General features: G+C 41.3%; 1 protein-coding gene across 1 annotated transcript in view; it reads left to right on the top strand.

Annotated features, from left to right (window-relative positions):
• The window catches only part of PAPPA (pregnancy-associated plasma protein A, pappalysin 1), a 247,651-nt gene that overhangs the window by 139,619 nt on the left and 91,685 nt on the right, over nt 1-16,347 (top strand). Inside the window, exon 9 of the mRNA XM_011950062.1 lies at nt 10,438-10,631. Coding sequence (XP_011805452.1) covers nt 10,438-10,631 — 194 coding nt within the window. The remainder of the gene's footprint in view (nt 1-10,437; nt 10,632-16,347) is intronic.

The following is a 16,347-nucleotide window of genomic DNA, read 5'->3' as shown; positions in this document are numbered from 1 at the left end:
AGCCTTTCAGGCTAAGGAAGTAAGGGCAGATGCTCTGAGATGTGAGTTCTGGGAAAGAACTGGATGTATTTGATGGTGAAGGTGTGGTTGGAACTAAGAATGAGTAGGAAAGTTGGAGCTAGATTACAAAAGGACTTGAAAGCTAGTTGGGGAAGTTAAAATTTTGTAGGAGTCTATTAAGTATTTCAAACAGGCTGGGCATGGTGGCTCACACCTGTAATCCCAGCACTTTGGGAGTCCAAGGCAGGTGGATCACCTGAGGTCAGGAGTTTGAGACCAGCCTGACCAACATGGAGAAACCCTGTCTCTATTAAAAATACAAAAAATTAACAGGCTTGGTGGTACATTCCTGTAATCCCAGCTACTCAGGAGACTGAGGCAGGAGAATCACTTGAACCCGCGGAGGTTGCGGTGACCCAAGATTGCGCCATTGCACTTCAGCCTGGGCAACAAGAGCAAAACCCCGTCTCAAAAAAAAAAGTATTTCAAACATGAAAATATTCATATTTTAGATAAATCATTCATAGATTCATAGGCTGTTTTGTAAGAAGGGATTGAGGTGAGGAATATGCAAAACCAGTTTTGAGTGTGTAAGGGCTAAGTAGACAGAATATGAGGCTGTGCTACAGGTGCTTTCCTTTATGGGCCTGAGTGTAGAGTTAGTGTGATAATGTGACTACTTCCAGGGACGATCTTCTTTTCCAGTGCCTTCAGTTTGGTGGAGGATGCTTGATTCTCACAGTGAAACACAGGGAGGAATTTCTGGCCCATATGAATATGTGGCCAACCTTTGAAGGAACCAGAAACCAACTTAAGCTCCTCAGATTCAGTAGACCTAATCAGCATCTGAAGCTTGTTAGCAGATTCATCGTTCATTAGGAGCCCTCACTACCCTGTCTTTTGTACTCTGAGCAGGCTGATCTGATTGAGGAGGTTAAGAACAAACCCTGGTTTGAATAGAATTAAATGAGGTCAGCAGTGTGGGTTTGACACGAAGCCTTTGAAAGATAGGCTATATAAAGTCAAGATATTTCTGTCCCAGAGGAAACATATGCCAACATATAGCCACCTCCCAGCCCCACCCAAGCTTTCCCTTTGTAAACCTTCAGCAGGTAAGCACTCCTGCTCCCCCTGTTCCAAGAAACTAATGTTTAAGTACAAAAGTCACGGCCCGGCGCGGTGGCTCAAGCCTGTAATCCCAGCACTTTGGGAGGCCGAGACAGGCGGATCACGAGGTCAGGAGATCGAGACCATCCTGGCTAACCCAGTGAAACCCCGTCTCTACTAAAAAATACAAAAAAAACTAGCCGGGCGAGGTGGTGGGCGCCTGTAGTCCCAGCTACTCGGGAGGCTGAGGCAGGAGAATGGCATAAACCTGGGAGGCAGAGCTTGCAGTGAGCGGAGATCCGGCCACTGCACTCCAGCCTGGGTGACAGAGCAAGACTCCGTCTCAAAAAAAAAAAAAAAAAAGATCGCGCTTGTTGTGTGTGGGGGTTTTTCTTTTTGTCGCTGTTTGGAAGAATTGTGATGTGGCATAAAGACTGTTGTTATTGAACCCATTTCTAAATAAACAGCTGAACTTAAAATATTCTTTTTTTCTGGCCTTTAAAGGCCTTTTTGAGAAGTAATCGTTGGACTAAAAGAGAATATCATAATGTCAATCACCGTTTTATTATCTAGAAATAGAAATAGACACTAATTTCTCAAAAGCTGTCCTATCTTTATTTGCAAGAAATTTAGAAAGACAGGTAAATCCACTCATCCTTTGGAAGGAGGTTCATTTCAGAAGAGTGCACTTTCAAAATCTTTGCTTTCTCCTTGAGCTCTAAATTAGTAACTAAGAACTCTCATCTCCCCATCTACAGGTAGTTTTGTGTATGTTTGGTTTTCTTTTTGGCTCATCAATGGGCTAGAAGATTAATAACCTCAATAGCTTCCCAGAGTAGTTATATTTAGCTAATACCAGTGAATGTTACAAAAAGTGAAATCAGAGATTTCCAAAAGTAATATTGAGACTTACTTAAGGGTAACCAACTATTTTGCTCCCAGAATTATGTATTGAAAATAGACCAGGCATGGTGGCTCACGCCTGTAATCCCAGCATTTTGGGAGGCTGAGAGGGGTGGATCACCTGAGGTCAGGAGTTCAAGACCAGCCTGACCAACATGGTGAAACCATGTTTCTACTAAAAGTACAAAAATTAGCTGGACGTGGTGGCGGGTGCATGTAATCCCAGCTACTCAGGAGGCTGAGACAGGAGAAATGCTAGAAGCTGGGAGGAAGAGGTTGCAGTGAGCCAAGATCATGCCATTGCATTCCAGCCTGGGAGACAGAGCGAGACTGAAGAAAGAAAGAAAGAGAGAGAGAGAGAGAGAGAAAGAAAGAAAAGAAATTGGGTCTGATGAGGTGGCATGGTGCAGTGGATTACAAATTGTAACACGAATTTATATTTGACATGTATTATAAATTCAAGATCCATCAGTCTAGTCTTATCTGTACTGGAAACTCTCTCTAACAGCTTCAGAAAATCACTTCAACCTTATGAAACTCAGCTTTCCCATAAGTAAAATGAAATAATTGCTTTCAACTTCATGATCATCATCATCATCGTCGGCCACTTATTGACCACCTGTTACGTACTAAGGACTTTACTTGCATTTACTACTAGTTGTGAGTTCACAAAGGAAGAAGTGGTGGCTATTTTATTTATTACTCTGTGCTTATAGTTTATCAGTGTACCTGGCCTATGGAAACAACTAAGTACATATTTTTGGTTGTTATATACTCGCCTTTAATATTGAGTGACTTGAGCTTCATAAACATTCAATCCTTCAACCATTATTCAGATGAGGAAACCAAGGCTTAGCAATTCTACGCAATTTGTTCAAATAAGTAGAAACTGACTTGTGTGGTAAGAAAAATCAATTATAACACCTCATTGCCTCTAACAATGTAAAAGTTATGAGTACAAAATAACTTTCTCATTCAGAAAAATTTTCAAAGTCTCCTCATTCCTAAGGGATAATTTCAATTTCTTTAACATGGCATTGCAATCCTTTTTAAATCTAGCTTCAGATCAGTTTCTCAATGTATTAGTTCCAGATTTTACTGCATTCCCTTACTAAGTACTGGTCAAAGTTTATCCTTTACTCAGACCCCTCTCTTCGCATGCTCAAATTATTTATATCCTCTATGATGTTTCCCCCAAATCATTTTGTCAAGGAAACCTTCTCTCATTTTCCCAAGAAGTACTGATAGGAGAAAGTCCTGTCCTGATTCATCAATGTATTTCCAGCACCAGCATGACAACAAGTAGATGTTAGTATATTGATTAAATGAATTTATAACCTTCTCCAGTTCTCATCTAATGATTAGAAGATATTTTAGCTGGGTATTGCAATAGCCCTCACTCCTAAAATTTCCAGAAAGCTTTGGTAGCTCTTATGTGTTGCTCATTCATTGCTGAAATAATAAAAAAATGAATGACTGGGTTCTTAGTGTTAGCTGGGCATCTCAGAAATATTTGAGAAGCAATCCCTTGGGGTTTAATTTTGAAAACTGCAATCCCAAGGTTTGAGGAAATTTTATAGTGAAGCTGATGAATATTTTAGGAAAAGTATGACATACCCTATAAGAAGGTGCCTGTTTTGATGAAATCTGATTTGTAGTACTATCATGGTATGGTCGATAATAGCATTACAAAAAAGTACACAAGCACCTAATTAGTTTAGACTATGTATAATTTGGTAACAAATGAACTCTAAGATAAATCCGTTGTTAGCTTTCATTTGTCATTCATCCAGTCATATATTCCTCAATCACTGGCTTGGTGTCCCCTTTACTCTGAGCACTGTTATGGGTTGGAAATACTACTGTGAAGGACTTCACAATTCTGTTCGCAGAGATCTCGTCTGCCTGATAAAGAAACAGACCCACAGGCAGACAGTAAGGAAACTGTGTTGGAAGAAATCTGGGAACTGTAAGAACACAGGAATGATACTCAGCGAGGGTGGGAGTCAGGAAAAAGGGATGAAGAATAGAGAAGACTTGCAAAAGAGATACTCTAGATGAACCTTGAAGAACCAGTGGGAGTTAGCAAAGTGAAAAATGGAAAGCACATTTCAGGCAGAGAAAAATAACCTTTGTAAGGGCATGGAGAAATGAAACGGAATTGTTGGTGTAGAATGTGCATGAAGAGGTCAGTTTGTGGATGATCTTGTATGCCAAGCTAAGGAAAATGATCTTTTTAAAAATTATTTTTATTTTTTTTTATTTATTTATTTATTTTGAGACGGAGTCTTACCCTATCGCCCAGGCTGGAGTGCAGTGGCGTGATCTCAACTCACCGCAACCACCACCTCCCGTATTCAACCGATTCTCTTGCCTCAGCCTCCCACGTAGCTGGGATTACAGGCACACACCACCATGCCTGGCTAATTTTTGTATTTTTTGTAGACACAGGGTTTCACCATGTTAGCCAGGCTGGTCTCAAACTCCTGACCTCAGATGATCCACCCGCCTCAGCCTACCAAAGTACTGGGATTACAGGCATGAGCCACCATGGCTGGTGGAAAATGATCCTCTATAAGTAGTGAGGATCTATCAAAGGAGGAGCATGGTAAGACTCATATGTCAGGTAGAAGAGTTATAGCCAAAATACCTTAAATTATCCCACTATCTTGGAGAATACACATTATCTCAGGCCTTGTTTGAAGAACACATTGGTTTCAGTTAGCTTTTACAGTAACCAATAACTTATGACTATCTGTTCAACATTTTGAAACTGATGAGAGTCAATGTGAAGGCAAGTTTCTTTGTGAAAATTATCCCTAATATCTTGTACTGAGAAGACACGAATAATTTAATTTCTTCCTCCCTTCTCCAGCTCTGACTTCTTTAGCCTCTTTAGTTATTTTTGTCACGTATTCACCTGAGTGATTCCAGTGATGTCATGAATTCCCAAAGTTTCTAATCCAGCTAAGTTAATTATTGTCCACCAATTGTATTGAAATCATTCCAATATAAGTCAGTATATTATTTTCTTTAGGTTGTTACCTTTTTCTTTTGTTCGTTTACTTGCTTCCTTGACATTTATATTGAAAATAGCTCATGCATCCTCTTTGATCATTTCTATCCTTCAGGATACCTTAGGGTCTGGGGCTGGGTAGAGAAAAGTAGAATCTCTAATTAAGCAGACTTCTTCTCCAACTCCAACCTCATTAGCATCATTATTAAGAATAGACCCTTTGTCTTTAAGACCAGTATTATTTTTCCATCTCAGTCTGTTATGCTATTTGATCATCCTCAGAATCTTGTTGAGAAAGTCTAAAATATAATTTTGTTTTCATTTTATATATGGGGAAACTGAGGCATAGGGAGGTGAAATACCATGTCCAAGATTAACCAATAATCAGAGATAGATCAGGAGCTTGAATCCAGGGTTTCCGACTTCAAGGATAAGAACTCTTGCCGGGCGCGGTAGCTCAAGCCTGTAATCCCAGCACTTTGGGAGGCCGAGACGGGCGGATCACGAGGTCAGGAGATCGAGACCATCCTGGCTAACACGGTGAAACCCCGTCTCTACTAAAAATACAAAAAACTTGCCGGGCGAGGTGGTGGGCGCCTGTAGTCCAGCTACTCGGGAGGCTGAGGCAGGAGAATGGCCTAAACCTGGGAGGCGGAGCTTGCAGTGAGCTGAGATCCGGCCACTGTACCCCAGCCTGGGAGACAGAGCGAGACTCCGTCTCAAAAAAAAAAAAAAGAGAACTCTTAACAATAGCGAGCGCTAACCTGAGCCTTTGCTTATACTTCAAGGTAAACTGATCTCATTTTCCTAACATTTGGTCTTCCAAGCTTTCAAATGAGAATAACAATCTCTGTGTATCTTAAATAGTGTCCTGCAGACATGCCTCAGAGACTCAGGGACATGGCATTTCACCTTGATGCCCCAGACAAATGAAAATAAAAGTCAACTGGTGGCAGTATCAACTATGTCTGCTCACTTACAGAAAGTCCATCTGCCTCAGGCTTTTGAAGCTGAACTCTTTTCTTCCAAAAGGAAAAGAAAGTTTCTGGCATATGAAATCTCAACTGGGGAAGAACAGACTTTGCTAATGGCACCCCACCCACGTCCAGTCTCCTAGCTGGATAGAGCAGATTTCTAAATGTGTCACCACATGAAAGGGAATGAATCTGAAGTGAGGAATTCCCTGATGTGAGGGGAAGATGGTGTGGGATGGAGAAATCAGAGTGCCCAGTGCAATCCCACTATTAGCTAGTCACCACCTGGCTTACAGCTCCGTTTCCTTCTCCCTAAGGCGCAGTCTAAAGAAAACAGTCAAAGAGTGCAGAGTTTAAACTGTATTTGGATGAGAGTCTATACATCAGGGATGCCCGATTTTGGTCATTCATTCAGTCATTCAACAAATATGTATTGAAAGTGTATTATGTTTTCAGAATGTGTACGTGTATAAAAGTGTGTGCATGTGCACATGCATGTGTATGTCTGTGTATAATTTTCATAGTACCCCTCACAATGAAATGTACTGTATTATTATTATCAATGCCACCTAGCTACTACATGGAAGTTATTTGACCTTGGTATTGACTTCAGACTCTTTTTCACTACAACCTGCTCATCATCAAGCAGAAAGTATTTAAGGAGCACCAAGTAAATTGATGTAATGAAAACAAGACCAGTTTGTTTTAATGTTTTGTTGTTGCTGTCTTTGTTTTTTCTGGCTGCACATTTGTATTCCATTCCTCACTCTGTTCTCTTCTGTGCTTGGGGCAAAGGGAGTAGAGAGGGAGAGAGAATTCCCCAGACACAGGCTGGCAGATGTAGCTGAAGGGCCCCCGGGACACTAGTAGCAACAGAAACTGAATAGCTGTGTCCAAGGATGTTATTTTAAAAAGGGACTCACAATAGCTTTGTCAGCAGAATCTTGGAAAGATGCACCTTCTCTCTTTCTTTCTCTCTCTCTCTCCCTTGTTTCTTTTTAACTCCATCTTTGTTTTCTGTCTTTTAACTCTTCCTCTACCTATCTATATATCATCTATCTACTTATCGACCTGCCTACATACCTGTTTACCTACCTATGTCTATTTCTACCTTTCCTCCATTCTCAGGTTCTGCTGACCTAGCAGACAAATTTATTGTGGTCTTAAACATAATCAGGAAGAAATTAGCCTTTAGAAGAACTAAAATCCAACCCCAATTTCTGTCATTCTGAGAGGTTTTTTGCTAAGGAAATTAAGTCATTTTAGAGACTAGATCTTACCCTTATAGAGAACATAATCTAACCCTATTTTTATTTATATTGGAGGAGAAGACAGTGATACCAAGGGTTAGGCACCCCTATGATCTTATTTCCAAGAGGCTGTTTTCATCATTCTGTAGCTATGGCATGTAGGGGAAGGATTTCTCTGCTAGGTATAAAAAGGCCAGTCTTCTACTTCTTGCTCTGCTACCACCTGTCTCTGTGACCTGGAAGCAGATGCCTTCCTCCTCGAGCTCACAGTTTTCCATAGATAAAATGGATGAAGGGGCCAGCATTGTACCCATGGTCATCTGAAATCACTGCAGCAATGCTGGGTAAACATCATTACCTCCATTTTTTTTCAGATGATGAAAATGAAGTTCAGAGAGGTTAGGTTATTTTATTTATGTCATCTTTGTAGTGCTTATAGGAAGCAGAATTCAGATTTGTACCTACTTCTGCCTGATGTCAAAACCCTTGCTCTTTTCAGTTCTCTGCATTGAGTTTCTGAAGAGTATACTCTGGATTTATGGCTGGTCACTCTTGGATTGGGCCTAGGTTATATGGTATGTAGAGAGGCCACATTCACAAGAGGTTGGAGCTACTGAGAAGTGCTGAGCCTATATTCTTTCTATGGTTGAACTGCCATGAATGCTACTGGTCACTTACAATGAATTGATTTATTCTGTTTCTTTTGCTTGTTCTTTCTTTCTTTTTCTTTATTATTTTTTGTTTGCTTTTTGTTTGTTTGTTTGTTTGAGACAGGGTCTTTCTCTGTCACCCAGGCTGGAGTGCAGTGGTGTGATCACTGTTCACTGCAACCCTGATCTACTGGGCTCAATAAATCCTCTCACCTCAGCCTCCTGAGTAGCTGAAACTACAGGTGTGCACCACTGTGCCCAGCTAACTTTTGTATGTTTTGGAGAGACAGGGTATCATCATGTTGCTCAGGCTCATCAGATTGCTCAAGCAATCTGCCTGCCTTGGCTCTCCCCAAAATGCTGGGATTACAGGCATGAGCCACTGTGCCCGGCCCTATTTGGGCTTCTTTAATAGTATTTCACTAGGTAACTGTCACCAGAAATAAACAAGGGATTTTGCAGCTTGGAAGAAGTTCAGCATTCTGCTGCCCCTGAATCCAATGACTTCTTTTCAGATACTCAACGTCATAGAAATCTGTCTTGTTTCTCCTTGGTGGGGGCTCTTTCTAGCTAGGGGAAAGTTGCTTGAAAGTGTTTCAAGTGAGCAGTGATTTCACAAGCTGATTTAATTCCTCCACTTAGAAGCAAATCGACCCCTTAAAAGAAGAGTATTTTTTTTCTCTCAATGATTATTCTAGAATGTACAAAGCACATTTATGTTCATTTCCTATTAGAGTTCTATGATTATCCTGAGAGGTTATCCTGGTTGGGACTATAATTTCTACATTATAGATTGGGGACAGGGGGCAGAGGCCAAGAAGTAAGTGAAGCCAGTTGTGCAAGGTTACACAGCTAATATAAGGGACAGAAACCAAACCCTGGTGTTTGGCCCTAAATTCAGTGGCCTCTCCAGAGCTCCACTCTATTATTTTGTGGAAGAATGTTCTAAATCAAACAGAAGCCTTAGGGTGACCATATATCCTGATTTGTCTGAGAGATTCAGATTTTCCCAGGATGTGTTCCTTTTGTTTGGATGTAATTTTTAATAGCACCACTATCATTTTCAAAGTGCTCTAGTTTGGATGATAAATTATATAGTTAACCCTAAGACACTGGCTAGCAACTGTATTTCAAGGAGCTCAGAATCTTTCAGAAGTCCTGCAACATGTAGACTTAATAGCAGCACAGTGTGATAAGTGTTAAGATAGAAATCTTTATAAAATAGGCACCCACACAGGAGGTGGTATTTAGCTTTGCCTAGAAAAGTTGGGAAAATAGCACAGAAGAGCTGGTGCTAGAATTAGTAAAAAGGTGGACAAGGTGATCTCTTTTGGATGGCCACATTGAGGTTTTTCCTTGTATTGTTCTGTGTTGAAATATCAAGAAACATGCATAGGTCATACCTACTTAGAAGGCATCCTACTGCTCGCTTTGTGCTTCTGTTATCCTTGTCCTTGCAGCTAAGTGAGAATCATTGCAACCGGCTACAGCTTTAAATCATTCCAAACAGAAGCCCTTGCTGTGGTTTAGATGACATGGGAGCTTGAGAATTCACTTGGTCTTTAACTGAAACTCCTAGGGTATCTGACAAGCCCTTAGAAGCCTATAGCATTAGACAGGAAGGGTTCTTGGCATCTCAATAGCGTAACCTCTTTCTCTGCTCTGATGGTCGAGCCCAGTGAGGCAAGGAGACTTGTTCAAATTAACAGAGCAATTTGGTTTCAGATCTGGAATTGAAGCAAGTGTCCCTTGCAAATCAGTTCATGTTTAAATGCAAAACTGAAATCCTCTTTGGAGTTAAATAACCCCCAGTTTGCATCTGTGAAGTTCTGTTGTGTCAGCTGCACTCAGAACTTGGAAAGTGAATGCCTGAGTTGGAGACCCAGATCAGGTATTAACGTACTGTGTGAGCTTGGGCAAGTTATTAAAGATGTATGGAATCTCAGTTTCCTCATCTGAAAGAATAATATCTTCCTCACAAAGTTTTTATGAGGAATATTTGGAGTAACGAAGGTGAAAGTGTTTGTGAACTTTCTATTACAGCATAGACACACAACATGAGGTCTACCTTCTTTACATATTTTAAATGTACAGTGCAATATTGTTAACTATAAGCACACTATTTTACAGTAGATTCCTGTAACTTTTTCATGTTGTGCAATTGAAACCATATACTCACTGAAAAGCAACTCTCCATTTCCTCCCCCTCCAAGACCCTGGAAACCACCATTTTGCTTTCTACTTCTATGAGCTTCCCTACTTTAGATGCCACTTATACGTGAAATCATGCAGTATTTGGCCTTCTGCGACTGGATTATTTCCCTTAGCATGGTGACCTCAAGCTTCATCCATGTTGTTGCAGATGACAGAATTTCCCTCTTTTTTTAAAGACTGAGTAATAGTCCATCGTGACTAATGATGATGGGCTTGACAGTGCCAACGGTTTTGGTGGTCTGATTCTACAGCTGCTGATGATAACTGAGGCCAAATAACAAATATTTATTTATTCTCTCCCTTTCTATGTCAATCTTCTGCAGATGAACCCAGCCGGTGCTATTTCCATGATGGTGATGGGGTATGTGAGGAGTTTGAACAAAAAACCAGCATTAAGGACTGTGGTGTCTACACGCCCCAGGGATTCCTGGATCAATGGGCATCCAATGCTTCAGTATCTCATCAAGACCAGCAGTGCCCAGGCTGGGTCATCATCGGACAGCCAGCAGCATCCCAGGTAAGATCCTAACCATGTGTGACATTTCCTGCAGACATTCAAAATCTCCGCTATGCCCCACAAGGCTACTCACCTCTAAGGCAGTGTCATTGGATGTGGCCACTTGAGCATATCTTTATTAAATGTACTGTTAGGGCTTCATGAATACCATTTGTAAACGATTCGATCTGGAATTGTTAAGGCAGAGAACATTGTATGATGGGGTAATGACTGTCCTCCTATTTCCTTGCCTGCAATAACTAATATTTGGAGAAAGAACTCCATTTTGCATATACCATGTGTTTCAGTGAGGTAAGAATGAATTTATATTGGAAGTCCCACTTTTTAGGGGGTGCCAAGCTGTGTACTCCCTGATTTAACAGTAATTCTACAGTAATTTGCTATGTGGCCTTAGACTAGTTCCACCACCTCTCTGGGCCCTATTTTTCTCCCTCATCCTTAAAATAAAGAGTAGTTGAGCTTGTTGATCTCCAAGGGCCTTCCCAATTCTAAGAAGCTGTGACTCATGCCTCAGTCCCCTAATGCACTATTTATGTGCCACAGTTCTTCCCCAGGGGACTGACAGCTTAGTCCAGGGAGTGAGAGTTTTGGGGCCACCAGTGCTTGTATGATTCTAGAGATGGCCATGCTGTCCCGAGAGCCCCCTTTCCAATTATCCTGCCAAGGAAGCACCTGCCTTCCCCAAGACTCACATTTCTCAGAGGCATGACTCAGCGCTTCTGGTTGCCTGGCCTAGTGGCCTTTCAGAGACCAGCCTGCCTCCTGGCCTTGCAAATGAGCTGCTATTCCCAGACATTCCTTTCTAATATTGCTTTCTTGATTTAGGTTCAGTGGGGTAGGCCTGGCTTCTAGATGAAAGAAAGATATGACCTTCCTCTGGGGTCCAGTGAAGAATCACTGGGTGAGGTACAGAATAGGACTACCTCATTTTTAGTTGTTGCATGTATTTGATTATTTCTTCATTCATTTTTTGTTTATGTTTACATTACTAAAGCCTTTATTCATTTGCATTTATTTTTGAATGCCCTCAGGAGAGTGGAAACAAATGGTAACATGGCATTGCCTGATGCTTAATATGTATAGTGCCAGCCTGCTGAATGAACGAATGAGTGCATGGATAGATGAATGGCTAGGGTTCATCCTCCCACTGTGCCACTTCTGTGCTTGGTGGAATCATCTGTGTGGTTGAGTTTATCATACTGAACTCTGAGGTATCTGTTTGTCTGTCTGGCTCCCCCATTAGGCTGCTGGTTCTTTGAGAATAAGTTTCAGTTTATTCATCTTTGTCCCCTCATCTTCAAGCACAGGCTAGATAGGTGCCCAGAAAATGTGTGTTTAATTGACTGTAGATACACATGCATATGCACACATACATCCCATTGCCACATGCAAATGAACGACACTGACAGAAAACACTCAAACATCGCCTCTCTATCACATGGAATGTCCTGCTTCAGAAACAACAGGGCTGGGGCCAGCAAGAGGAACAGGAATTCCAAATTCAACACTAGCATCCAGTTCTTAGAAATGTTTTTAAAACAACCTTCAACCAAGAGAATTATTAACACACTCAGAACCTCCCATGAGCAAGAGTTGAGGTAGCAGCTGTGCTTAAAAATCACCCAAAGGTTATTGCGACTAATGTGAGAAAAGGAGAGAAAGAATTTTCCAGTCTTAGCATTTGAAAAGAAGCTTCATGGGGCAATTATTCCAATCTTGTAAGGAGGGGCTGTCAGGAATTACTGGTGATTATCTCTTCCTAAACAAAAATCCAATTTAAAAAATCATTATAAATACTAGCTCTTCGATCTACAAAGAGGAGATGAGGAAACAAAATCATCCTATTGAATTATTCATTGTAACCAATTTTATTTTAATGAAATCGACTAGGTTCCATTACTCTGGGCTTGGACATAATCTTTGTTACAAGGAGATTTCAGCTGTAACTAAATTTGCCATAATGAGATCAGCTCACTGGAGAATACAGGGTCAGGGGAGGGAATATGTGTGCAGGCTGGGTGCAGGGCCAGGCCGAGGGCAGCCGAACAAAAGTCTTCTGAATTTCTCATCTGAAAGCAAGTACCTAGAAGTCATTCATACACACACACACCCTAACACCACCACACACAAGGGCACAGGCACACGCATACACATGTACATGGGCACACAGTCACACACACACACAGACACACACACACACACAGAGCCTGCATAATTAGAGGTAAGGGCTATTCCTGAAGTGCAAACGTACCTTCCTTCTAACAACAGAGAATGAGGAGGAAATATAATTGTGCCCTTCATTACCTTGTACAGTGATTAGAAGAGATTGGTGGTTAATTTTCACCCTGTCAGGGCTTCCAGTGAAGATGTTGATAGCTTGAGAGGAGGAGCTGGGAGGCTCTTAGAAGTCAGGCTTAGGAAGAAGATGGGAATTGTATCATGTGGTTCTCACTTTCCCCCCAGATGCTCATACTCTCCCTCTTCTCTTTCCCTCTCTGTCTCTCTCACACACACACACAGAAACACACACACAAACACACATACACAAATTTACACACAAAAAAAGGCCCTGTAGGAGCATGGGAGTACCAGAGCGGATAGAAGAGAATAGCAGGAAGGAAATAGTAGTTATCAAGGTCCACCAGGCACTGGACACATGTATGCACATTACAGCCAATCGCCTTGTCATTCTTCGAGGTAGGAATTGTTGTCTACCTTGGAGAAACTGAGGAACACAGTAGCTTCACTATAAGTTATATAATCCATAAGGGAAGAATCTAGGATTAGAAGAATCTCATGGAAGATGAGTGACAGTGGGCCATTGGGAACATGAGGTCACATTCAAAAGTTGGAAGTGGCTGGATTCCTGGAAAACTTCACTGCAAAACAAGCAGAAAGACTCCTAGATGGATAAATCTCAGCGTTGAGTGTCACTCTGCAGACCTCATGAGGTACTTCAGTTCTCCTTGAGCAAACTTATAGTCACTGCCTATACCTTCAAATTCAGGCTGTTCCCATTCCCTGACAAGGTGGCTGTGTTCCATGATGCCCTGGAGTTCCTTAGGACACTCCATTAACTTAGGGAATGATGAAATAACCTAGTTGTTCCCATTTGCTCTTTACAATTCAGTTTGGTCCCACTTTCTATCTTTCCCTGATGCAATAAAAATGATAAACACAGATGTTTATTGGAGTTATGTGCCTAGTTCTGTGCTAGAGCCTGTTGAAGACACCAAAGAAATCAAATACCCAGCCTCTGACCTAGTCACTGTACAAGAGTTAGGAGTGAGAATTCTATCAAAGGCACATTCTTATCACAATAAGTCTGCAGGATCTCTATGACTACTACAAAGAAACAGCATGCATTGTGCTATATGGCTTGAGAATATTGATTAAAACTTCAGTTTTGATGTTGTAAAAGCCTGCCATTTTTAATGGTTTCCAGTGTTTCTCGTTCATTCTTTTCAAACAAGATTCCCAAATTTGGTTAAGGCAAAGCTAACCCTGAACATTGAGTCTCATATCCAAACCTTATCAGAAGTATCAAAACTTCCTGGTTGTGCAAATTGGGTTGAATATCCTATAATAAGAGACATTCTTTGGATATTTTGGCCATGCACCTTCCTGGCCCAGCTGGAATTAAGAAGTTCCTGGGACAGAAAAAAATGGAAATTAACTGAAAAAATCAAGTTATCTCTCTTCTGGGAACCTTAGAACCTGGTTTGGTTTAAGTGCTTGCAAAGATCTCGTATTGTTCTTATTTTGTCTCCATGTTTCACATTTCTCTAATGCTTTACACAAAAGGCTGCCAAAATGAGATGTTGATATTCCTTCCTTTTACCCCCACCCCCAGCATTTCTACCAAAGTCTGTTTCCTCCTATCCAAACATTTCCTCCTTTGTAGCGGCCTGAGTAGGAAATGGAAATACTAAGACTATCTGGAATTTACAGTGCTCTCTTAAGGGATTACAGACCTTCAGTCAACCAACCAATTTATTTGGTTAATCCTTTGAGGGTAAAACTTAGACTAAGCATTTCGAGGGCAGTAGTTTGAGGGCCAAGGTAAAGAAAACTTTTCAAAGAATGAGAACTATCCACAGTGGGATGGAGTGCCTTGTGATATAAGAAGCTCCCCATTATAAGACATTCAGGCTGGGCAGCTGACTGAACAGAAGATTCCTGCACTAGAAGGCAGGTGAGACCTAAGTATGCCTCTTTTCTTTGTAATTTATTCTCTGACTTTATGTCCCATTAACCCACAATTGGATATATTAGTCCTTGACCACTTCATTTTGAGTTGCTATTATTATTCCTTGGCCCATTCATAATACTTCATGCTTCTACTAGAATACAAGCCAGGCTGGGCGCGGTGGCTCATGCCTGTAATCCCAGTGCTTTGGGAGGCTGAGGCTGGCAGATCACCTGAGGTCAGGAGTTCGAGGCCAGCCTGGACAACACGGTGAAACCTCATCTCTACTAAAAATACAAAATTTAGTCGGTTGTGGTGTCAGGCACCTGTAATCCCAGCTGCTTGGGAAGCTGAGGCAGGAGAATTGCTTGAACCTGGGAGGTGGAGATTGCAGTGAGCTGAGACAGTGCCACTGCATTCCAACCTAGGTGACAAGAGGGAAATTCCATCTCAAAATAAATAAATAAATAAATAAAATACAAACCATACTACACCTTTGCGATATAACAATTTATATATTAATTTATTTATTCACTTGATTGAACAGAAATATGTTTGAGTCCTGCACTGATGAATGTGAGAGAGAGCATGGCCGTTAATGAGGTGAAGTAGAAATCATGCAGATCTGGCTCTGCTCTCTTAAATTCCGTTCTGACGTGGAAACCTTGAGTAAGTTACTCTTCTGGGAATCCTAGTGTCCTATAGAAAATGAGAATGATAACATCTACCTGGTAGAAATTAAGATGAATGATGTCTACCTGGTAGAAATGAAGGATGCAGAGAAAACACTCTGTGCTCGGTTTGTTCACTTGATGGGAAGTACAAATGTTAATTCCCTGTCTTGGTCGTGTCAGGTTTCCTTCTTTGCACTCCCCCCAAAGCTGGCTGTAGGGACCCACACAGAACAGAAGCTCAGTCAACATTTTGTTGAATTAAACATAGTTGCATCAACAAATGTTTGCTACATACTCAGAACTGCAGCAGGCACTTTGAGAAGGTTTAAAGAAGTACTGGTCCTTTTTCTGCCTTCATAAAGCTTACCATGTCATCACAAGGGTGTTTTCAACTAGAAATAGTAGCCAAAGACCCAAGAGTGTAAGATTTAGAGGGAGTTTCCCTGAGGAAGAAACCACACTGCTATCAGCTTACTCAGCCAGTAGGGATTAGAGCCAGTGTGTAAGACAGAAAAGTCCTTTGCCCACTTTCAGAAGATCCTAAACAAATTATAAAAATAGCATTTGTCAACTTCTTCCAGGCTTTCCACCAAATTTCGTGAATCCTACTAAAGCCACTACAAAAGTAGGAATCACTGTTCTCACTTTATAGATTAGGACACAAAGACTCAGAGAGCAGAGTAACTTGCTTCAGGGCTCAACTCTATAAGGGGCAGGACCAAGATGCAGGCCGCTGTGTTCATAATACAGCTACAGGACCAGGCAGCTCAAGCCTGTTCCAATGACTGACACATGAGAACAAGCTAGAAGAGCTAGTGTCTTTTGCATCTTTTAATATGTAGTATGCATTAAG

This window comes from Colobus angolensis, unplaced genomic scaffold, assembly GCF_000951035.1.
Source record: "Colobus angolensis palliatus isolate OR3802 unplaced genomic scaffold, Cang.pa_1.0 Scaffold301, whole genome shotgun sequence".
NCBI lineage: Eukaryota > Metazoa > Chordata > Mammalia > Primates > Cercopithecidae > Colobus > Colobus angolensis.
Note: the sequence above shows the minus strand (reverse complement) of the source record. Positions and strands in the feature narration are given on the sequence as shown.